This window comes from Gracilinanus agilis, chromosome 1, assembly GCF_016433145.1.
Source record: "Gracilinanus agilis isolate LMUSP501 chromosome 1, AgileGrace, whole genome shotgun sequence".
NCBI lineage: Eukaryota > Metazoa > Chordata > Mammalia > Didelphimorphia > Didelphidae > Gracilinanus > Gracilinanus agilis.
The window spans coordinates 559,573,520-559,599,322 of NC_058130.1; the positions used below are offsets into that span (position 1 = coordinate 559,573,520).

Consider the following 25,803-nt stretch of genomic DNA (forward strand, 5'->3'; position numbering starts at 1 on the left):
CTCTTATAAATTCACAATAGGAGAGCTACTGCACATGCTGAAGACCTATCACTTGATACTATAACAGCAAAGCACATTGGGCCATTCACTGGTTATCTTTCACTCTCATCATTTGACTACCCCATCTTCTTTTTCCATTATATATTTATTTAATTAAATAATTTGCTCCAATTCCTTATTTATTATGTGTCATAGTCTATCTGCTCGCATCCATCATGAATGTCTCCACGGCTCTCTGTCACTCATTTTTATTTCTTTGATGACATATTCTATGGCTCATAGTCACACAATAATACTGGTAGAATACAGATACTAAAACTGTGGTGTTCTGTGTCACAGAAAAGTTTAAGATCATTTAAGGGTTCTGCAATTCCCCAAAGGCAATTCACACTTGTTTTTCTATTCCTCTTTAATTCTAGGACTAATTGTTATGAATCTCATCCACAAGGTTCTAGAAGACGCTGGGGCTTTGTACTAATCAGCACAATGTGGTCCACACAAAAGTGAATTTATAAGACCTCACTATCACTTATTTGTAAGCCCTTTTTAGTCTAGTCTCTATGCCAGATTTCATCCATGACAATGATATTAAGTGAAAAAAGTTCTGTCTGGAGACAGAGAAGACCCAAATTCAGATTCCACTTCTGCCACTTTTCTTTGAGGTTCTTTTTAACTCCTTCTAACACTTCTCTCTGAGGTTCTTTTTAACTTCAGATTTATGATACTGTTACCTTTGTGAGGAGCAAAGGATTTGTTTTATGTCTTTCTTTGATCCTTTGGGCTTAGAATGGTGCATGATACATAGAAAGCATTATTGATATGCCTCCCTGTTTTATGCATTAGCTAATATTAATGTTCAGACTTCACTGAACAACTTTTTGTTACATATTTGGAAGATACATAATTTTTATGAATGTGTGGGAGACATCTTACAGGAACGGAGAAACTTTAAATTTTTTTCCACATTAGTTTATTTATTTATTTTAGAATATACGATTTATGTTCTCTCCCTCCCCTTTTTGTCCCCCCGCCCCTGGAGCTGACAAGCAATTCCACTGGTTTAAACATGTCTTATTACTCAAAACCTATTTCTCTATTATTCATATCTGTAATAGAGTAATCGTTTAAAAACCACAACCCCCTCAAAAAAATTAAAAACCACAGCCCCAAATAATTTATTCATATAATCAAGCGATAATTCATGTTTTTCATTCGTGTTTCTTCTCCCATGGTTCTTTATCTAGATATGGATAGCATTCTTTTTCATTAGTTCCATGGGATTTTCTTGATCGTTACATTGTTATTAGTAGCAGATCATTCTACAATGAGAAACTTTAAATTTTAAGGGAGTGTTTTGCTCTACAAAATAAAATGCTTTTTCACAGCCAACAGTAAAACTAGTGGAACATTGTATTTTCTACGTCTTTCTTTCAATGTTGTGATGGTCAACATGGCTTATTGTGAAATATCAGTTAAGAAAGAATACTGGGAGCAGCTCAGTGGCTTGAGAGACAGACCTAGAGACGGGAGGTCCTAGGTTCAAATCTGGCCTCAGACACTTCCTAGCTGTGACCCTGGGAAAGTCACTTAACCCCCATTGCCTAGCCCTTACCACTCTTCTGCCTTGAAGTCAATACTGTATTGACTCCAAGACAGAAGGTAAGGGTTAAAAAAAAAAAAAAAAGAATGCTTATTCCCTATTAATAGCTTCATCAAGGATGTCTTCAATGTATATGTGCTATCCTCAGAAAATTAACAAAGATGGTAAAGTGGACATATATGTTATTAATTGTTTATGTTCTCTCAGTTGTCCCCTTCTGGGTATTAATAAAGTCCAATGTTTTCCACATACCTTTGATATCCTCTCTCCTGATATGTTCTGATATCAGATATCTTATGAATTGATCCCTTGATACCCTCACAACTCTGTTATCTAGAATCCAGTTCTCCTGTAAAAATACTTGAACTAATTCTGTTGCTTTCACTGTATTTTTTTCTTTTTTACTGGAAACTCTACTTTCCTTATAAATACATCTAAGTCTATCATGTTAGAGCACAAGTACAGTGGCTTCAATATACTCAAAGGTGAAAATAGCTTGTTATATGAAGCAAATATTTTCTATATTTTGTTTTGCTGTACTATAAATTTGTTACATAACCTCAACTGTGTCCTCACTGTGTCCTTCCTTATCAGTTTACTATTGTAGTGCAAAGGTGCATACAACCCTGCAAAAGGCTAACTGCAGAATTTCTGGCAGTTAAGAAGGGTTTAGAAACCCTGACTGTTGTTTGCTCCTTTGCACTACACTATTCCACTCACTAGAATGCTTTTTTCCAAATCTTTTCAACCCTCTTCAAACATCCACAAGGTTCCCATGACTTGGTGACCTCATTGGCTCCCAATAATTCAATTTCATCCTCCATACTGTGAAAGAGAATTCTTTACTGTATTGTCAATCTTAAGTTAATACTAATTTAAAAACCCCTACTTAGTACCTCACTAGACTGAAGACAGGATTAACTCTCCTTTGACTACTTTTAAACTGAATCAATAAAAGATTGAACACCCTACTTAGTACTAGGTGAGAAGCTACCAAGGTACTTAGAAAATTCACACCCTTAGAAATTCAATCAATCAAGAATCTGTGAATCTTTTTGATGAGAACTTAACCTTCAGAAGGTGAGAAGTCAATCCCACAGACACTGCCCCCTGGGCAAAGCTAGACAATTTGAAAACTGTGATTGGCCCCTGTGAAGAGGGGCAGGGGCAAGAAGTCACCATAAAAGCAAGTCCCAAACTCCTTCAGAGCAGATTGTCTTTGAAAAGATGGCTGAAGGGATTGTCTTCTGGAGATAGTCTGGCTGGAGATAGTCTTCAAGGGAAATTCGCTGGAGAATGCAGCTTGGATTGTGGGCTTGGAGCTTAGCTTCGACTTGGACTCTGACTCCTGAAAGCCTTCGTTGGGTGAGTGAAAGGCTGACTTCTTTCCTAGTTTCTGAAGAGACTAGCTTCCATCTTGGAGGACGCTACATGGTTACTCACTATTAGTCTTCCTGGTTGAGAGCTAATTAATCTCTGCTTGCATTAAGCAGACCCGGAGTAAAACATTTAGGTTGATAGGATAGAAAACCTCTTCACATTTCTCTATTTTATTGTTTCCTCTCCAGTTGGTAAATATTTACAAATATATTTCAGGTTTGAAATATAGTAAATATTGGTGACCACATAATTTCATATAATTATTATCCAACCATTAATTTTAACCCTTACAATACAGGCAGTTCTCAGATCTATTTATCTTGCCTAATCTCTCTCCTGACCTCCAGTCTCACATCTCCAACTGTCAGTGAACAAAGTACTGGCTCTCAAGTTCTGGAAGACCCAAGATTAAATGTGGCCTCATTTAACAAATGTGTGACAACAGGCAAGGAATTTAACCTCTGTTTGTCTCTATTACCTCATATGTAAAATGACAATAATAATAGCACATAACTTATAAGGTTGTTAAAGATCAAATGAAACAATATTTGTAAAGCACTTTGCAAACCTTAAAGCACTATATAAATGCTACCTAGTATTAGTTATTATTAGCTATTAGCTATTAGTTATTGTACATCTCAAATTAGATATCCTGTAGAATCTCAAAAGTCAACATATCTGAAACTAAATTTATTATCTTTCGCCCAAACAAAATCTCCTTCCCTATTATTCTCAAGCATACCACTATCATCCCAACTACCTAAATTTGTAATCTCAGTGTCATCTCTAATTTCTCACTCTTTCACTCCTTTCTCCCTCCACATCCAATCTGATGCCAATCCTATCAATTCTACCTTCAAAATCTCTCTTCTCTCCCTTCTCTCTGTAATCTTCCTAAAGCACAAATCTTATCATGTTATCTCATATTCAATAAATTCCAGTGACTTCCTACTACCTTTAGGATTAAATATTAAAACTTCTATTTGGCTTTTAAAGGCTTTGATAACCTACCTCCTTCCTAATTTCCCAGTCTTTTTACAGTTTACTCTGCTCTTCATACTTTATGATAGTGACAATAGTCTCTTTGCTGTTTCTTGCATTTTTTTTTTATCCTGGGACTCCATTCTAGGAGCATAGGGCCACAACCAGTAGGCAATGGGACACAGTCGCTCAGGGTCACCCAGCTGGGAAGTGTCTGAGCCCGGACTTGAACCTAGGACCTTTCGTCTCTAGGCCTGGCTCTTAATCCACTGAGCTAGCCCAGCTGCCCCTACTTTAGGTTGCAGTTTCTTTAGCAGATGTAGTTTTTTTTTTACAGGGTGCGGTTGCTAGCCCCATGCCCAACCCTCCTCCTTTTTTCATCAGGGCTAGGGACCGTCCTTGGCCCAGGAGTGGTAAGGGTGGGCGGTAGGGGTCAAGTGACTTGCCCAAGGCCACACAGCTGGAAGTGTCCGAGGCCGGACTTGAACCTAGGATTATATAATTTTATAAATATAATAAATGACATACTCTCAGGTTCAGACAATATACTGATTAACTTGCTAAACTCACTTGCTTTTCTTCTTTATACTTTATTGTAGGGAATGGTTTGCTGAGGAGGGGAGAAGTAAGGGAAATATTAAAGAAAGGTATTTAAAAATATGGAGCAGCCAGGTGGCCCCATGGATTAAGTGCCAGGCCTAGAATCAGAAAGATTCTTCTTATCTTCCTGAGTTTAGATCTAGTAACAGACATTTAATAGCTCTGTGATCCTTGTCAAGTCACTTAATCCTCTTTGCCTCATGTGTGAAATGAACTCAAGAAGGAAATGGCAAATTATTATGTATCTTTACCAAGGAAACCCCAAATGGGGTAATGAAGAGTTGGACATGACTGAAAATGACTGAACAACAAAAATAAAATTTTTAAATATTGTCAAAAACTTTTTAATGTAATCAGCAAATGAAAAACTGTCAGTGGTTTGGCTCAGATATCTGATTCAGAATATCTCCAATATCAATAATGGCCACTGCCTGTTAAAATATAATGAATTCTAATGTTTTGGGTTTTTTTTTTTAGTTTGCATCACATTGTCTAGCACTTTCCAGTTCTTTTGGCTTCTCTCAATCTATATTCCTGACATTAACTTTGCAATAAATTTTTTACTATCCTCAATTGTTCTTACCTTTGCATTTAAGTCACCAGTTTATCTAAATATGTTGATTTAATCTAGAATGTTTTACTGAGTTCTTCATAGAATTTCTCAGCATCTTCACCCACTGCATGAATAAACTGGATGTTGGTTTTTTGCTTTGTTTGATTTGGTTTGATTTTTTGCTGGTGGGGGTTTTGGGAATATACTTTTCCTAAGCATTGTACTAAATGATGACCAAAATATTCCATAAAAGCCTGCTTCTTGTGACAAAAAATCCAATTCTGCCATCTCTTTTCTTTTGCCAAGCAGAACCTATGAGCCCTCTATAGAGAGACTCCTGTCTTTATTTAAAGTGAGAACATCTAGATACAATTCAGCTCCTCCAAAAGTATGGAATAAGACTGGATGAGGATCTCACATTTAGCAAATAGTTAAGCTAAAATACATAAGGTTTATGAATAGTCTAGAAACTGTGTGATTCCTACCACTCTATGCCCCTACTTCCAGAAGAAGAGGAATGCAGAGGCCTAAGGACAATTCTGTATTCTATCCTAGTTTAGTGGGTTGCCATAGGCAAAGTAATCATTATTATATGGCTGGAATACTGGTGAAGAATTTCCCCATACTTATACAAGATCAGTCCTCAGAAAGTCAACTCACCCTTGCCAAGACAGTACTCAAAGTTTTTCTAGTATGGTGGAACCAGTCAGAATTTCTACTAAATTGGCAGACTTTGAGAACCAAAGGCTACCTCCATATTATAGCGATGCATCAGAATATTTTTAATTAGATCACATTACTGTGGCATAATTTATCCATTCTCCATTTGTGACACACTTCAATTGTTGAACATTTTTTTTGACAGAAATAGAACAGCTATCAAATATCAAAATTATGAACAGATAAGTTCTTTTTTCTTTTATATATTATTTTTGATCCAAAATCCTAAGCAAACAACTTGCTAGGTCAAAAATTATATATTGTTTCGTAATTCACTACCTATGTTCTCCCAAAATATTTCCATTAGTCTAAAATCCCCACCAATAATTTATTTAAGTATCTCTTTGCCTTAAATATCTGCCAGCATCGGATCTATTCTTTTTCTAAACTGAAGCATTTTTTAATTATGAATTTTGTTGCAGCATAATTTGATTAAAAGCGGAGAGAAGCAGTGTGAAAAACATGGGCTATAGATGTAGGAGACTTAGGTTTCAATCTTGGATCTAGTACTTAACTACCTATGTGATCTTGGACAAATAATTCAACATCTTCACACTGCAAGCCACTAGGAGATTTTTTAAAAAAAGATTCTCATTCAAGTATGAGTTGAGAGAACATTTAGCTATAAATAAAAATGGCTTTTGATGATTCTATTAGCACTTAAATGTCATGGTTCTATCAGCCTATAGACACTCTCCATTACTATTCTTACTATCAAACCATAAGTGATTCTAACTACTCTGACTCTCACAGGTATATAACAACAGGCATCACTAGTAACCAGGTACAGGATTATTCTTTCAAAATTAAAAGGTAGCTAACTGTAATGCAAGGTGGCTAACAGAAACTTTTTGCTTCTGTAATTTCTAACAGTCACAAAAAGTCAATTAAACATCTTAGAATGTTCAGAAAGTCAGTTAGAACTTAAAGCTATAAATAGAGGTGAAGTTCCAACTGACGGGGCTTTTGCCTTCTGGCTTTTGCTGTGGCTGGAGGCTTTTGCTTTGGTCTTTCGGCTTTGGCCTAATTGCTTTTTTTGTTTTGGGGAAATTTGGACCTATCTCATTTCTCTGGACCTCTCCCTGATCTCCCATCTCCATCCCTCCCCTTCCCTGATTTTCATTTTGGGTTCTGGTTAGAAGGGAGGGCTTGGTGATTGAACATTGTGGGTTTTAGTTTCTTCAGATAATTGGAGTATCCTCAAATAAGTTACCCCTAGGTTTGATAAAGACTTTACTTAAAAGGCAGTCAAATCTTCCCGACTGGGAGAGCCGGTCTCTCTCAGTCTAAACCTCTTCGCAACCCATCCCCCACCATCATCCTCTCCCTAGCAGCAGTTAGAAAATCCTAAATCCCCTCCCCTTCTGACTGACCCTGGTATTAATAAATCCCCTTGTTACCTATTCAAACCCTCTGGTGAATCATTGTGTCAAAAATTAAGACAAGGGCTCAAGAGGAAGGAATCGTTTTCTTTTATTTCTTGAAAAACTTGGGTATCCATCTTGGCAGGAAGTACGTCCCAGAGACTTCCTCCAGCCATCAGTTTGACTGGCAGGGAGGGGCCCTCTCAACTCCTCCCTCAAGAGACTGGAGAAACTAACAAGAAGACCTCTCCAGCCAAACCTAAACGTTTCTTACTGGCCCTAATTTCCTCCCTGTATCCTCTGTCTCAAGCCTCTGGGAATAAACCTGTTTGAGCTGCCCTCTCCTACATACCCCATTTTCTTTATCTCCTATATACATTCCCATACCTTCATTCCTCCTCCAATCACCTTATAATCTCCTATACCCTCATTAATCTTCCTCACACCCAAATTGCGTTCATTTTGACCCTACTCAGATTACTATATTTACTTATATTTCTTGATAACATTTATTGGCTAGCAAAGTTAGTGAACTACCTAAAATCTTCTGAAACAACCAAAATGAAGCTGGCTAGGATAACATTCATCCTATCTAGCATCTCAATGATTTCTTGGTCCCTAATGCAGGGTATGGTGGATTTTTGGTTTATAAGGGTCCCTAATTTTGTGCAACAACTATTGAACATCTATGATTATTATAAATGGTGTGCTCTGACCCTGGCTGAATGTATTTGCTTCATCCCAACAGCCATAGCCATAATCCTAACAATCTGGCAATTCTTTATGGTCTCGAAAAATGTTTTCTCTCACCCGTGGCAATGGTTTAACTCAATTACTTCACAAAAGAAGGATACTGATTCTGGGGAACTAGTAGATAACATCAAACTACTATTCCAAGTACTAAAACAGATAAGGGAAGGAAAGGAACTGGACAAACACACAATTCTCCAGCTAGAGATTGTGGAGTCTAAATACCTAGGGAATAATATCACCAATGAAAAATCAAAGCCTAATAACAACCAACCATCTGCAAATTCCATAGTCTCTCTTTTACCAATTGTAGACAGAACCATCGTGCAGCCTGGGGAAGGGGTGGTACACATGAAAACATATAAAGCATTCACCCCAAGTGATATGGAAGGACTAAAGAGACGTTTTCCAAAGTATTTTGAAAAACCTTTCAAAAGTATAAAAGAATTAAAAAGGGTGTTCACATTATTTAATCCTAGTTTTGATGATATGGAATTTCTTTTAGGGGAATTTTACTCTTCCTCAGAAAAGGAAAAATTCCTCAACGAAACAAGAACGAACCCGAATTTAGAATCTTGGCCTCTAGTCCATCAGGACTTAGATTTCACTCAACATGCAAATCTTAGATACCTGATCCAATGTAGAACTGATCTATTAGAAGCAATGTGAAATCATGCTAAAAGACCAAATTCATGGCAAAAATTCGAAAAATTAAGACAGGGAGAAAAGGAACATCCCAGTAGTTTCCTCGATAGAGTAATAGAGGCAGCCGAGACAATCCTGGGACTGAGTGATACACATGCCCAAAACACGATAGATCATATCCGTAGGCACTTTGTAAAGGGAACATCAATCCCAATACAAAATTACTTTAGGCAAAACTGTCCACAGTGGTAATCACTGCCACTGGAGGATTTAAGACAGCATGCTTCCTACATCCATGATTCAAAGCAAAAGGAAGCAAGGATAGCTAGACAGATTGAATCAGACAAGGATGAAATCATAGCTGATTTGAGAAGGCAATTGAAACACACCAAAAGAGAAAAAGAATTGAAGGAAATAAAAAGCTAGCTAACTAAATTCAACAATGAGATATAAATCTGCAGTTGGCTAAATATTGGGTAAGGATCAGAACACTGTTTCTTCTCTTTCAATATATGACCATACTCCAGTCCCCTATAGGTTTCTTTCACTTCTTTACTCCTTCCTTTATGGAAGAAACTTAAAGATAGAGGAGCATTTAGAAATCCTGTGGCTCACTTTCAAAAAAAATTTTTTTAGGAACTATAATACAACAATGACAAGAGTCAGCAGTCTCAGAGCAAGATCATTATTTGCTCTTCCAAATCTCAGTCATTTTAGTCTCAAGTCCAGGCAAAAGCTCAAGAAGCAAACTAATCAATTTTTTGCTAATCTCATTAGGCAATGATTATTTTATTCCTGTAGCCTACTGATTCAAGATCATGAAGATAATGGCATTAAAGAGTTAAACAAAGGGGGCAGCTGGGTAGCTCAGTGGATTGAGAGTCAGGCCTAGAGACAGGAGGTCCTAGGTTCAAAATCTGGCCTCAGACAAGTCCCAGCTGTGTGACTTTGGGCAAGTCACTTGACCCCCATTGCCCACCCTTACCACTCTTCCACCAAGGAGCAAATACATAGAAGTTAAGGGTTTAAAAAAAAAAAAGAGTTAAACAAAGTTCTCTGAATTCATGGTAGTCCATAGTTTGGCCACCTGTTCCTGAGTCTTCAGAAAGTGAAAAAGAACACATTTCTAATAGGCAGGGTAGGGTGTTGGCCAAGTGTCAGCTATAAACTATTGTTGAAAAACACCAGTCTCACAGTTCTTTGGCATCTCTACCATCTGAATTCTCTAGGACGAACTGAAACCTAATTATATCCAATGATACTCACTTAAGTAACTGGGAATAATTCAATTGATAACAACATATAGACTTGTTTTTAAAAAGGTCAACATTTCTAGTCCAGAGATTGTCTTAATTTTCACATTTGACCAAAACTACTGATCTCGATATTAAAGTTATCACCTTCAAGAAAGTTGGATTAACTAAATAAAACTTACTGAAGGGTATTTACAAGTACAGTTTTGTTGAGGTTACAATTTAAACTTAGTACATACTAAGAACATTCAAGTACAAGAAGTAATGTGAATCATTAGAAATTAGAGATTATAAGATTCTTAACCTCAGAACTATCATTTCTTTTGGTAAAATGGAAAAGAGTAGGAATAAATTTAAAAGTCAATGTATAAAAATTCAGTACATTTGTTTAAGCAATACAGTAAGGACTATTTAAAAAATTTACACTACAAGGCTATCTTAATTCAGTCTTGAAATCAGCATTTCATGATGGCAGAATATCACAGAATTAAGTGTTTTTGTCTGATCAACTGTTCCAGTTACACTTTCAGCCCTACACTCATAAACATATAAGAATCTAAGGACATAGCCTACAGTAGTGAGACCATCACTGAAAACATTTAGAGAACTTAATACTAACAGCTTTCTCAAAGACCAAAGCTTTGAGATACTATACCTTCATGACATCTTTATATGATCGAATAATTGATATTTTTCTCTTCTCATCATCTTCTTCATCCATGACTTCATCTGCAGCCTCATAACCTTCATCATTACTACCATCAGCCTCCACAGTATTGGCCATGTGGTCAATGAGCTGCTCTAAGGGAGGACTTAGCTCCCTTTCTTCATTCTCCTTCAAACCATAGTCCAATGCTTTATAAATAATAATTCCCAAGGATTCAATAACCTATGATCAGAAAATAAAGGAGAGTTAAAAATAAAAATGATAGAAATTTCACAATATTGTCCAAAACCGAACTCCTTTTCTTTACCCCAAAATTCATCCACCCTACAAACCTCTCTATTTCTGCTGTAAGCACCACCATCCTTCTAATCACCTAGGTTCACAATCTTGGTATGAATAAATGAATGAGCATTAATTAAAGTATAACTATGTACAAAGCACAGTGCTATGTACTACACATACAAATAGACAAAACAAGACAGCTCCTATTCTCAAAGGAGTCATATTCTAATGAAGGAAGACAACACATAGAGGAAGTTTCAGTGGGAATTCATATGGAATGGTTCTGTGGTCCTTATGATGCAACAGCAGCAAATCAAATAGCAAGGTTTCTTCTTTAATGTCATATCCATGAATAAAACCAGATCAGTTTCTGATGTTTAACCACTTAACAGTGTAAGAATTTTCTTTCTATGGCTGCTGAGGAGACAAGTTAAGAGCATAACAAATGATCTGGTAGGCACTGCTATTCCCCAGGCTATTGGGCACTGCCCTTGACTCCTCAATCTTTCCCTAATCAGTTCTTGCATATATTTCTACCTCTATAATATCTTCACTATACTCACTAGTTAAGGCCCCTATCACTTCAGATCTGTATTAGTACAATATTCTCCAAACTGGTCACCCTGACTTTTCAATCCATTCTACCTATAAAGCCAAAGTGAATTTCCCAAAGTAGAGGTATGTGCCACTCTCATACTCAATAAATTTTAAGAGTTCCCTGTTGCTTCTAGCTTGAATAAATGAATGGGGGGGAAAAGCATCTATTAAGCACTTACTATGTTCCAGGCAGAATGCTGAGCATTGAGATTATAAATATAAATATGACCTAAGTTTCTAACCAGACCTGGAACACTTTGCATGAGATTCTCCTAATTAGTAGTAAGAATGTTGATGCAATACTGTGTGCCTCGATGAGTGGGCAGAGTTGGTACAGGAGAGACATTCTGCATTCCTTCCTTGAGAGAGACCCAAATGGTTCCAAATTTTCTTCAGGATCAACTCCAGGGAAGAGAAAGAAAAAGACTCATAAAGTCATATAAAGGAAGCTGGCTTCTGAATCTGACTGATTTCTAGCTTCCCTCCCAAGAGACTTTGAAGAATTTCCCCTTGAGAGAGCCTGAGGCTCTTTTTTGGTTAAGCTGAGATATGTACCAAAGAAAGAACTCATTCACTTCGCATTTTCAAGAAAATTCTAATCTGCGTGACTTTCCTATTTCTGTGTATTATTTGCTTGAATAAATGTGTATATCAACCCCAGTCCCCCAACTAGTCACTAATCATGATGAGCTTTTATGGAACTAGCATTTAGTGAGAAGTCAAAATGATGAATGCAAGCTAGGGGTTACTCTCCCTCCTTTAAGAGATACCAACTAGGGTTCTCAACTAATCATGGTCCTAGATCAGCAATATTTAAGTGGCAGATATAATTCTAGACTGCTCAGGAAGTGCAGCAAAAATCACCTGCTTCTTTAACTTAAGTAAATTTACTTAAAAAAAGTAAAAGCTTTGGATATGAATGAACCTGCTGGTGTGGGTGGGTGGATAGCATGCTTTTCTACCGCAAACCTGCTATGCTTTGGGCAGAAGAGCTCAGGATCCAGCCTTGGTCAACAAACCTCAACTTCATCTTCTCTAGTCAAAAGATGTTCCTATGGACAGTTCCTGCTCTACGCAGGGGAAAGAACTTGCAGGAAATGAAGGGAAATGATGGAAAGAAGAAAGGGATGGGATGGAAGATTGAAAAAGCTTTTATTCTCCCTCCTCTCCTGCCCTCAAAGCTTTTGCTAGTTTTTAACAACTGCTAAGAAAAGGCAAAGGTCAGGCTAGATCTGAACTAATATACTTTGAAAACAAACACACACACACACACACACACACACACACACTATCACTACTAGTTTGTCTTCAAAACCTAATCAGGGATATATTTCAAAAAAAATTAACTGTAACCTGAACACATCTAAAATATCTATATTTCTTGCCTGGGGCTGTATTTCTAAATGGGACCATAAAGAACTAAGATTCAAGTAGGAATGAGATTTTTTTAAAAAGGAAAAAAGTAAGAAGTGGCTAGAAACTCAATTTCTTGTTTTTAATAGTTCCACAAATTTTAATAATTTTATATTAGAGGTAATTACAGTGAATCCATCAGCTTCAATTAGCTGTTGCTGCTTAAAGGTAACAATTTCAAAAGAGAAAAGACATTTTGAAAAGTAAATCATTTAGCAAGATATCTGAGAATAAGATTCAGATTTCTGGACCATGGCTTAAGATATAGTCAAAACAGGCTCTTGGTCAGAGGAAGAGTGTTTCTCTAGGGTTTAGCACAATGGTTGACACAAAATGGACACAATAAATATTGATTGAATAAATTAATGAAAAATACATTCATTAAGGCATTTATTATTACCAAGTACTATCATAAACATCAGGAATACAAATACAAAAGTAAAGATAGTCTTAACCCTTAAGGACTTATATTCTGATAGGAGTAAACAACACACAAAATAAGAAATGAGGAGGGAGGAGCAATGTACCATCTATTCACCTACTACTAAGAGCAAAATAGTGTCATTAAGTTCTATCAGTAATCTAGACTATATTTAGACATGAGGACCAAAACATGCCAAAATGCTGTGATAGACACTTTGCACAGAGTTCCTATTTTAAAAAATCTTTTGCTGACTTCCCAACATACCATGTCACCATTCTAGATCTCACCTTGGATAGAATACCCTAGTTTCCTAATCCACTTTACTTTCTTTACTTATCACCATATTCCAAGTTATCATAGTTCCTTCTTTTCCATTTTTCCTATAATAATCTGTGTAACTATCAGTCTATATATACTACTTCATTTCTTTCCCAACCATTCAGTTCTTAACCCTCTTCCTTATAAAATCTTTTTAAAAAACATATTATTATGATTGCACTCTCAAAGAACATCTTCTAATTTACCAAACGCAATAGCCCTCCTTCAGTCATCATTCCCCACAGTAGTCTCTTAGTCCTCCTGTTTCCTGTTGCCTTTAAGATACAAGAAAAAGAATGGTACACTCTCATGCTACCAAAAGAAAAAAAGGCTATGAACTTACTTCTATTCACTGAACAACTTTTCAATTTCTAATTTCTCCATCCCAGTTTTTCCATTTGACTGTTCTCTATACTTCAGTTTACTTCCCCTTTCATTCAATTTGACTTTCATTTGTCTTCTGTTCCTACTTATTTCCTTGGGATTGATGTTTCTAGCTCCTTTCTAGCAACATCTACCACTGTCAATGGTAGCTAATGATGAGGATAAGAAGGTCCTCCGTTAGCTCTGGTCTTGCTCTCTGCTACTTCGCTTCAAGCTCCATCAAACGATGCAGTTTGACCAATGAAAAATGTCATCCAAAAAATGGAATGAAAGACAGAATTGAAGATATCTATAATCTGATCAGAAATAGGAAAAAATATGGTCATGGAACAGAAATGAAACAACAGAAAACTAGCTTGAGAAACTAGCTTGAGAAGCACTACTAAAACCCTCAAGGCAAAAACAAAATAGATTAAGATGTCTAGTATGCTAGATAGATTCTCTATGGATGATTTATAACAAATCATGGACCCCTTAATGGACAGAAAAATGAGAGGCAGCTAAAAAAAATCCACAAATCAATACAATTATGGATCAAAGTATCAAAAGAAAAAAAAAACTACTAAAATGTTAACCCAGCAAGTGAGGTAGCTTCGGAGTGAGGAAAACAAAAGTTCAAGTCCTTCCTGAGGAACATATTAGTTGTCTGACTTTAAGCATGTTATTTAACATCTCAGTTACCTCAATATAAACCTTAAGTTATAGGTAAGTTACTTCAATGAAAGAGAGTTGAATGAGAATTCCTCAGCTCAATGAAATTATAGGTCTAGATCCCACCAAAATAAAAATAATAATAAAAGTCTTTACTAATTTGTATATTACTCAAAGACATTTAAGTTTTTAACTGATCCTGGAAAAGCATTTGCATGGTTGTAATAATTTACCTTTGACATGAAAGTTGGTAACTACAGTGCTGTGTTTCAAGATGCAGAAACAATGAATGTTATTTTTTTATACCTGGAAATTTGTCATACGTACTGAACTAATGAATTTTCAATGTGTATATGTACACACATATATATATATGTGTGTGTGTGTGTGTATACACACACACACACACACACACACACACACACAATTTCCTCCAGTTAAAAATTAGAATAAGCCTGAAAGAGGGAAGAAGTCTGCTTATGAGTTTATGTAGATATTGCCATCTGTTTCACTTTAAAACAGATAAAATGTTCATTTGATTATGTTTTTTCATTTTAACATAATTATGTTTACTTCCCAGTTTCTTTTTACTAATATCAAAGTAAAAGGCCAAGTAAATGAAACCAATCAGCACAGCATGAGAATTTGGACTATTTTATTTAGTCTGTTGGAGGTAAGTCTATATACTAGTTAGCTAATACATCTGGCATTACGATAGAAACACATCTCTCAATGTATTATTTCCAAACAATACATAATATTATAAGGCTCACTTTAAATGTGAAAATAGCTAATTTATGATAATGTTTTTAAGATGTAATTCAACATTAAGCAATGACCTTGCACATTTACTTTCTTTCTTGACACTCACTCTCAACAGAAAAATTCCTCTCATACTTTGCTAACCTACTGATAAATAGAAAAGACATAGTTTTATATATTAATATATCTTTTTATCAAATGGTACCTTCTCTAATGGGGGAGAGGAAGGTAGTCAATTGTATATTTTAATATAACAAATAAATAAATAAATAAAATTTAAAAAAAATAGAAGCCTTTCCTTAGCTGCCTTTTCTCCCATAGTCTACATGTCATTCATCATCTCTCTCTTTACTAGTGCCTCTAAGAAAGAGGTGGTCTTTGGTCTTGCAAAGGATGCTCTTCCACTTTATCTGTGATCCTATCCCCTTTCATCTCCTTGGGCATATTACTCTCTCAATCACCCTTTCTCTCTGATCTTAAAGCCCTATCTTATTGCTCATACTATGCTGTTTAGAAATATGCTAAGATCTCCAACAGGTGTAAATATATATAAATACACACACACACACACACACACACACACACACACACACACACACACACACACACACCACTTGATCCTACTGTCCTCTCAAACTATCATTCTTCCTTTCACAGACAAACTTTTTAAAAAGCTGAGGGGAGGGAAGAGCAGGTGTCTACTACTTCTCTCACTCACTTATCAAATCCTTGCCAACTGACTTCTAATCTCATCATTAAACTAAAAGAGCTCTCCAAATTTGCCACTGGTCTCCTGATGGCCAAATCTATTGGTCTTTTTTCAAATCTCATCATACTGGACCATGCACCCTCTCCCCACATAAACAGCATTTGACACTGTTCTCCACCCTCCTCTCTTCTTAGATATCTCCTCCAGGTTTTCATTATACTTATTTTCTTTTGGGTTTCCTCTTTCCTGTATGATCCTTCCTTCTGTCTTTTTTGCTTTGCTCCATATCTTGAATCTTAATTGCGAATATATCAGTAAGGTTCTGTCCTGGGCTCATTTCTCTTTTCTCTCTTTGCAGGCTTATAAATTCCCATAAATTATATAATCATCTCTACACATCTAAGGCTCAAATTCATGAATCTAACTCTCCTAAGCTCCAATCCTAAATCAGCAACTAAACATTTTGAACTAGATATCCTACAGGCATCTCAAAGTCAGTATGTCCAAAACAGAATTAATTATATTCTTTCCTTAAAACCCAATCCACCTCATAATTTCTCCCTTTCTGTAAGGGTACCACCACCCTTCCAACAGCTCAGATTCACAACTTTGGAATTATTCTCAGTCCCTCATCAACCTAGTCAAACAGTTGCCAAATCTTGTTAGATCTATTATGGAAAGGTAGGATAGAGTACTGGGCTTGAAATCAAGACAACTCATCTTTATTAAGTTCAAATTCAGCCTCAGACTCTTACTAATTGTGTGTTCCTGGGAAAGTCACTTAACTCTGTTTCAGTTTCTCATCTATTAAAAGAACTGGAGAAGGAAATGGCAAACCACTTCAGGATCTTTGCTAAGAAAATCCCAAATGGGGTCATGAAGAGTTGGACATGAGTAAAATGCCTGAATAACAATGAAACATGTTTTGCATCAATATACTTCTCACAGCTATCACTCTAGTTCAGGTCCTAATTACTTCTTACCTAGACTATTGCAATAGTCTCATCTCTCCTTTCTTCAATCCATTCACACAGCAGCCAAAGTGGTCTTCCTAAAGTAGAGGTCCAAATGCATCTCTTCTTGTGCTCAATAAACTCCAGTGCTATCTTCTATTTCCTCAAGGATCATATTCAAATTTCCTTGCCATTTAGTTTTTTAAAACTTTTACAACTTAGTCCCAATGTACCTTTGTAACCTTATTATATTTCTTGTGCTTTACAGTTCAGCCTTATTGATGTTCAGCACCTGACTACCTTGTCTCTGTGTGCCTTTGCACTGGTTGTCCCTAATGCTTGGGAGCTCTCCTTTTGCTCTTCTCCTCAACTCTCTCACTTCCTTCAACTCTCTATCTCTACTTTCTACAGAAAAACTTTCCTGATCCACCACCACCCACACCCCTCCACCAACTATGGGTACCCTCCCTCCTAAAATTACTGTCATCATCTTTTTACTCATTCTCTACACTATGCAGATATACATGCCCTCACTTTAGCAGAAAGTAAGTTCATTGGGGCATGAGACTTTCATTTTTGTCTTTGTATTTCTATGCATGTATGTATGTCTAGCACAATGCCTGCCACATAACTATTTCCAATTTTCTAGTGTCGAGGGCTTTTTTAAATTTAGAGATACTATAACTTCCCTACTCTCTTACAGATTCAGAGAGCTGATTCAAAAATTACTCCTATAGCAGTTAATTCTAGTGTGTTATAAATCCCATTTTCTGTAACATTGATCAGTGCACATGTTCACCACCTGTTAACTCTCTTTGTAAGGAAACTGTTCTATAGCAAAAATGATTAACATGGAAATAGGTAGTATAGTGATTACATTTGTACAACCCAGTGGAGTAACTTGTTGGCTCTTGGAGAGAGGGAAAAAGTGGGGAAGGAAAGAAAATGAATCATGAAAACATGGAAAAATATTTAAATAAATTTTAAAAAATTTTTAAAAAGAAAGTACCCTCTCCCCTACTCAAATTTATCATACATACCACTTGACCACCTGATCTTTACTTTTATACTTGCCATATTCTGCCTTATAACCTACTAATTGGTATGCTTGTTTTATCTCCTAATTGGGGAATGAGGAATATAAATTACATGAAGGCAGGAACAGTCATTTAACTTTTTTGTATTCTGTGATAATTAAATTAAGTCTACACAAAGGTGAGAGCACATTCCAAGTCTGGGAGGTCCTAACCCACATGTGCTAGAGTGAGAAACCAATCAGAATTGAGGCGCCGCCCCCATGCTTTCTATGAGAAAGCATCTATTGTGATTGGATATGTGAATTAGGAGGGAGGATCAGGAAGTGACGCATAAGTGACCCCTTTAAAAGAAGATCCTTAGTCAGCTGAGGTCTTGGGTGGAAGACAGCATCTAGTGAGGCTGCAGGAGTGAGTGAGGCTGCGACTGGTGTGGTAAAGGGGACCTGAGGGAGCTTTTGCTGGTTCGTGACCTAGACTGTTCCACGTGGGTAAGTTAGGCTGACTCTTTCTCTTTCCTTGGTGTTTCTGGAGGCTCTACCCTCAGGGAGGCCTCTCTGGCCTCTCTAATTGTAAAGGCTTTGCGGCTAGAAGCATTGTTTAATTAACCTTTGTGCCCCAACTGCTGGACCTCTAAATCCTTACCTAGTCTGAGTCAGAGTTTCTCTCTCTCAGTTCCCTACCTTCAACCTTCCTAAATGTAAATAAAAGTCAATTTTGACTTGAGATTATTCCTTAATTGGGGAAATTTCCCCTGGCGACCACCTTTTAATATATTGACCCCATAAAACCCCTTTTCACTCCTTACATTTTTGGCAACCACGAAGGGACTTACAATTCCCAGGACTTATAAGAATGTCACACATTTAATAAATAAATGTTCATTAAATTGAATATTGCTGCTAAATCAAAGAAAGGTCCTGAGTAGGTTAGATTAAACAATGTCCATAATACATTCTTTTCTCCTTGAGGAGATGGAAAGGAGGAAGGAGAGAAATGACACAAGTGGGTCATCTGACACTTTTTCATCTAATAAATAATCAAGTACAAATATTTATAAGTTAGTAGAATATAACTAAAAGAGAATACCAGTTCTAGAATCAAAGAAACTCAGTTCAAATCCCACCTCTAATACTTCCTACAGGTGTGATGTAGGGCAAAGTCACTTAAAATCCTTGGGCCTCAATTTTCTTATCTGCAAGAAGAGAAGATCAGACTAGATGGCCTAAGAAGTCCCTTTCAGCTCTAAATCTATGAAATGTTAATAGTTTTAACAGATGTCTACCCTAGGCCATAAGTAATTATATATTATCTACCTACTGTGCATTCATACATACATTCTGTTTGAAAATTACAAAAATGCATGTGATATAAACACATAAAACATTATTTATACATATATTTTTAAATGAAGCCTTGAAATTCTAATAAAGCTGGCACAAGGAATAGTTGTTACTATTTTGGGAATACCATTTTTTTTTCAGCTCCACGACTTTGCTGAATACATTACCAAATATTCAAACCATATTTGAAAAAATAATTAAATTTTAAAGAAAAGGAATAGCCTCTAGTCAACTAAATTCATTCGCATTCTTCTAAGCAGGTATATTCTAAATAAAAACCAAGCCAAAGACATTACAGGTCATCATGAAAATAAGGAGCAACTGTTATTAGTTTAAAGGACTCAAAAGAAGAATAACCAAGCAAACTATACTAGATAGTATAATGTTTTCTGGCCCAACTCTACTCTATCATGAGACCTACAACTATAACCTTATGATATAAGTTCCTACTTGCTACAAAGTTCCCAGTTATACTCTGGAGACCTATCATTTCCACCCACGTGGAATCTGGGAACCTCAGTATCTGGAACTCTCCAAAGGGTAGCAAACAATTTTCTTTATATACTTGGGCTCATAAGATTCAAGATGTAATAATTTGATTTACAAATTAAAGGACATATAAAAGACTCGAATCATAACTCATATCAAAGCATGAGATCTGCCTCCCTCCACCGCCAACAATGTCACCCTCCTCCAGAGACCTATCAGGTTACAAAGCTTACAGTAATAACCTTGGGAAAGCTTCCAAGCAAGGGTAAGCAGCTAGGATTTGCTCAGTCACATCAATGCTCCCTTTGGAATCCACTCTTTGTAGGATAAAATTGATCTCCTCTATGGGTATTCTACTACAAGACAGAAGCTCCATATTCCCAGCAGATGGCATGGATCTCACCATTGGTGCTGTCTTCTACTCCTGGCAGGTGACAGGGATCCATTCAGCTCTGCCTCATGGCTTCCCCTGGTTCAGCTCTAGTCTAACAGCTGTTTATCACCTCTCTAGCTACTCTGGAGAAGCTTGGCTAAAGAGAGACTCATGATATTTTCAACTTTTTGACATTTGTTCTGAATCTTTTTTTCTCTAAATCAGAATTTTGAGGAACATCTATTCTCTCTCATCTCCTCATAACCTCTCTGGTCTATGATAATGGTCTCTTAACGTGTTCCCATCTTCATTCTGTATTCTCTATAGTTCATTAAATCACACAATTATCAAAATAATCTTCCTAATGCATGGGTCTGACTATATCATTCCTCACTCAAAAACTTTTTATAGTTCCCTAATACATTGAAGATAAAATGCAATTCTGTAGCCAGTATTCAAGGCATTATGTTGGGTGCCTCTAAACTGCCTTTTCCAGCCTTCTTTTATATTATCATCATTAAAAGACATAATTCAACCAAACTATTCCTAATCTTATCCCAAACTTTCTCATCTCCATTAATTCATAAAGGCCATACCTAGAATACATTCCCTCTTTCATCTGTGCCTACTAAATTTTTCCCTTCTTTCAAGGTCCTGCTTTGGCTCAATCTTCTCCAGGAAACTGGTTTTGCTTGCTTTCAGCTTATATTTCTTTCTCTTCAAATTTTCTGAAAGTATTTTGTTTGGATCTCTCCAATATCCTAATTGCATTCTATCTCATTACATTTATTTGCATATGTAGACGTATAATTGATATTGCATTGCTTGCTTTTTAAATGGGTAGTGGAGGGGCAGGAAGGACAGAGAAAATTCGGAACTCAATTTTTTTAAATGAAGGTTAAAAAATAAAAGAACTAATGAATCAATTAATGGATTTGTATATGTGGAGGTACACTTAAATGATATATTCGTTGCCCCTACTCATGGGAACTATATTCTGTCATCAATACTGACTTTTAAAGTTGTAAAATTCTCTTGACAAGGTTTAAATTCCTTGGCAAGGTCCTAGGTTGCCCAACTAATAGCACACTGAGGGTTAATAATTAATTAGTGACTAGTTCATATGCCTGACCTACATACACCCTTGGAATGTCTTTCAAAAAGGAGAGCAGAAAGAAAAAAAAATGTTGGAAGATCAGCCAGAAAAAAATGCCCATTTGACACAACATGTGTTAGGTTTCTTGGAGAGAAACCTACATAACCAGGGGAACTCTTCCAGGAAAATATGTGCTCCATAGAACCAAGAGCCCGAAGGATGACAGTGAACAAAGACAGGTAGAGTAGTCAGAAGTTTTTGGGCTAAAGAAGTATTCAAGTAATGGTATAGTAACAAGAGAGCTTCTGGACTAGTGAAATAGTTCCTGGACCAAGCCTATTAAACTCAGCAAAGTAATTTTTAAACTAAAAAGGAACTAGAATTAAACAGCCAAAAGAGTAGCATCATGAAGCTATAGAGCAAGCCCAGATCTTGTCCTTAATGCCACCAGGAGTTCCTAACATGGTTGATCATAATGGGGGGAGGGGATCCACATCTGTCCTATGTTCCAAAGTCTTGTTAGTCTGAATGCTTGAATAGGACCTATGTTTCTCCTATTTATAAGGACCCTAATTATTCACAGGAAGAAAGTGGAATGAAGGCAGACAAAATGAGACGAATATATTTCCAAGGGAAATCCTGAACTAAATAAGCCAAAAGATCTTATTGCCAATCCTACCAGATTGGACCTGAATTAATGCCATGTCCTTTAACAATTTACAAACTACTTAACAGCAAGTAAAAAAAATTTTTTTTATCTTTATATTCCCAATATCCAACACAATGCTCTGGAAAAGGTAGGCATTTAATTAATGTTTATTTAATTTTGTGAATTAAAAAATAAATTTATATTATTATACTTAAATATTAAACAAACACCAAAGCTATTAGAAGTAAAATTTTAAAGTAGTTAAACTTTTAACATATAACTGGGCAACCCTTATTCATCATCTTTATCTCTGTCCTCAATTTAACAGATAGTAGACTTATTTTATTTCCCCACTCACCTACTAACATAATTATCTTTTAATATGTTATGATTGAAATTTATCATTTACTATTTGTAAAACACTTTAAATACTTATTTGATCCTCACTAAAATAAGTCATGGAGAAATCATTCCCCGCTTGTAAATAAGGAAACTAAAAGATAGAGAATGGCTTGCCCAAGGTCAAAAGTAAATCCAGATTTTCTGATAAGTCCAAAGCTCTCTCCACTGCATCATAGTTCCCAAAGTTACTTGTCAGTGCCTTCTATGAGTATTAGACCTAAATAATCATAATCTTAAGGGTGTCAGTGGTACTCTTTTGCAGAGGTGGTTTCTGAGGTAATTCCCCTAATCAATTTTAGCTTAATTTAAGAATATTTAGGGCAGCTAGATGTCTCAGTGGATAGAGCACTGGGCCTGGGGTCAGGAATTCAAATCCAGTCTCAGACATTAGCTGTGTGACCCTGGGCAAGGCACTTAACTCTCTCTACCCCAGTACCCTCATCATTTTTGCCAAGAAAAACCCAAACAGAGTCACAAAAAAGTTAGATAAGACTGAAACAACTGAACAGTGAACAGATACTGAATCATTTCTGAGATCTATAAATCTTATAAATCTCTAAGACCATCTATACAAGCTTTTTTTGAGAGAGCATTTTGATAACTTTGAAGAATAAAAGACAAGGATGGAACCAAGATGGCAGAATAGAAAGAAGTATAGCAAGCTCCCCTCCCCCTCAAAAAAATCCTCTAAACAGATCCTGAAAATGCTCCAGATCAAATCCTGATAGGGAAATCCAAGACAAAGATATAATGAGTCATTTTTCCCACCTATGCCATCATAGGGAGAGAAACAAAAAGATCTGTGGACATTAAGGGGGGCACTGGCCCAGAAACATGCCAGGTGGTGAGAATTGTAGCATAGGGAGAAACTGTTCATCAGAAAAAGTAGAAGTTCTAAACTTATCAATCGACCAATGTACATTTACTAAATGCCTACTTGTGTGCAATGAGGGTCACAAATAATTGAACATGACTGAAAATAACAACAATAGTGCCAGGCATTATACTAAGTGTTTGGGATACCAGTACAAGAAGAGAAAGACAGCCTCACACTCAAGGAGCTTGCAATCTAATGGAAACTAATGAAGCTTAAAAGGGGAAGGGGGGGAAGTGGAGAAGATTATATTGAAATGAAGTGCCAAAATTGATAGAGGTCTTATACTCTGATGAATGTAATTCCAATAATGTGTTCTTTGGGGAATGATAGAGATGTAGGTCAGAGAAGTCCCAAAATAGATCAGGTAAGAAATGAGAAGGGCATCCTCAGACTCATACCAGGGCACCCTGAAGAGGACAGTGTCAAGTGGCAGCTTTGTCACCCTTTATCCAGTTCTGGCTCATAGTTCAAGAGTGGAATAAGGAAGGATCCAGTGAAAGAGAAAGATATTTTCCAGGCTGGTATACTAATAAAGAAGGAAAGTCAGATATAGTATGGCTCTGAAACCCAAATAAGAAAAACTAGGGCAAAAATTCCAGATCAAAGGAAAGTATGCAATTCTGTCCCTCTGAACCAGCAAAGCTCCCTAGCTGATTGATAAAAGGTGAATTCAGTGACAGAAGACTCTAATCAGAAACTTGTAGAGCTCAAGCCAACAGGATAATAGCCAGATAGAAAATGCCCCAATAAATTAGCAAGATGACCAGCCTACACTTTCCCTCAAGAAGTACAATGCTTGCTCCTAACATCAAGTCTGAAGGTAGTAAGTAGACTGGAAGAATGAGCAAAAAGAACCATAAACTCAGAAGAAAATGACTCCAAAACATCAAAAAGCAAAGTTAAATATAGCATGGGTAAAAATTTAAATGGAATTTCTGGGAGATGAAGCAAGAGTTTAAAAAAAAGGGGGGGGGAGGAGTTGCATACTGGGAGATAAGACATTTGAGTAAAGGACATTCAATTTGCCTAAACACACAAAAAAATAGAAAATAAAGTGCCTCAAAGTAGGAGAAGCATGTCTCACTGGAGTGAGAGAGGTCAGCTGCCTGCATCTGTGGGAGCTTGTAGTGTACATTGGCCCAAAGCACTTCCACATGTATCACCTGAGGCAATGGGGGTGGGGAGTGGAAGGGTGGAATAGCCCTCCTGGATGTCAAGAGGCCTAAAGCAACAAAGAGCAGAAGGGGAGTAGCCCATGATCAGCTTTAAAGAGGCCTAAGGCAAGGAAACAAGCAGAAGGAAGGAGTAGCTTAAAACTAGCCCTACCCACTTCCACATGACCTGAGGTAATAAAAGGGCAGAATAGGGGAATAGTTCAACTTGCTATCAAACAGCCTCAGACAATGAGAAGGCAGAGCAAGGGAGCAGCCCAACATCAACATGCTTCCATATGGTCTGAGCAACAAACCCACAGAGTGAAGAACAGTCCAACACAGGAGATAAAAAGGAAACCAAGAGCAAGGAAAACAGAATCCACATGGGAAAAAAACTGCTTTAAGCCTTCCCACAAGAAACCAAAACTAGTCATTCCACTCCCTGGAAGTGCACAGTGAGACACCTAAAGACAGGCAGGAATGGTACTCTCTACCTCAGGAGCAGAGCAGAATCTCAACTGACAGATGCATAATTAGAAATCTTGAACCCTTGGTCTTCATCTTTCAGAATTATTTTCCCTTCATCCACATAGCATCCTTACATATTATAAATAAGTTTGCTTTAACCCCACCCTCTCACTCTCTTCTCTCATGACTGCAGCTAGATTAGTTGTCTCTTTATTCTAGCTTTTTTTTTTAAACCCTTGTACTTCGGTGTATTGTCTCATAGGTGGAAGAGTGGTGAGGGTGGGCAATGGGGGTCAAGTGACTTGCCCAGGGTCACACAGCTGGGAAGTGGCTGAGGCCGGGTTTGAACCTAGGACCTCCTGTCTCTAGGCCTGACTCTCACTCCACTGAGCTACCCAGCTGCCCCTATTCTAGCTTTTTTAAAATTAATAAATCTTGTAAAATATAATACTTAGAGATATTGTATATTAATTTTTAAGCTTACATTTATGGCAACCACTTCAGAAAATGAATTCTCAAAAACTCTCTACTCAGATAGCCTCTCAATAAGGACAGTAAGTTTGCCCTGTGCTAGGGACCTGCCCACCACAATAGCGGTGAGCTGAGAGACTCTCAGCAGCACTGCACTCTCAGGCGCTGCAGCTGCTACTGCCACTACTGCCAAGGCCCAGGACAAGAGAGGAGAGTTAGGTAACTGCCTTACTCCTTAAGCCCTCAGTTCACTGCTGGGCTGCTGCTGCCACCGCCCCTGTGCTATTCACACCATCGTGACCACTGCCTCTCCCACCTCTGTTCATACTGTAGCTCAGTCAAGACCACACACAAGAGCAGAGAGCCAGGGTTGCTGACTCTCTCCACTGCCCTGCGTTTTCCCACCCCATGGCCATTCCTGCTCCTGCCACTCACTTCCCA

At 37.1% G+C, this 25,803-nt stretch overlaps 1 protein-coding gene across 2 annotated transcripts in view; it reads right to left on the bottom strand.

Moving 5' to 3' along the window:
* SPIRE1 (spire type actin nucleation factor 1) overlaps positions 1 to 25,803 on the bottom strand; it is a 248,136-nt gene that overhangs the window by 129,977 nt on the left and 92,356 nt on the right. For both annotated transcript variants that reach the window (XM_044667073.1, XM_044667065.1), the window contains exon 3: positions 10,502 to 10,735. In XM_044667073.1, coding sequence (XP_044523008.1) covers positions 10,502 to 10,735 — 234 coding nt within the window. The remainder of the gene's footprint in view (positions 1 to 10,501; positions 10,736 to 25,803) is intronic.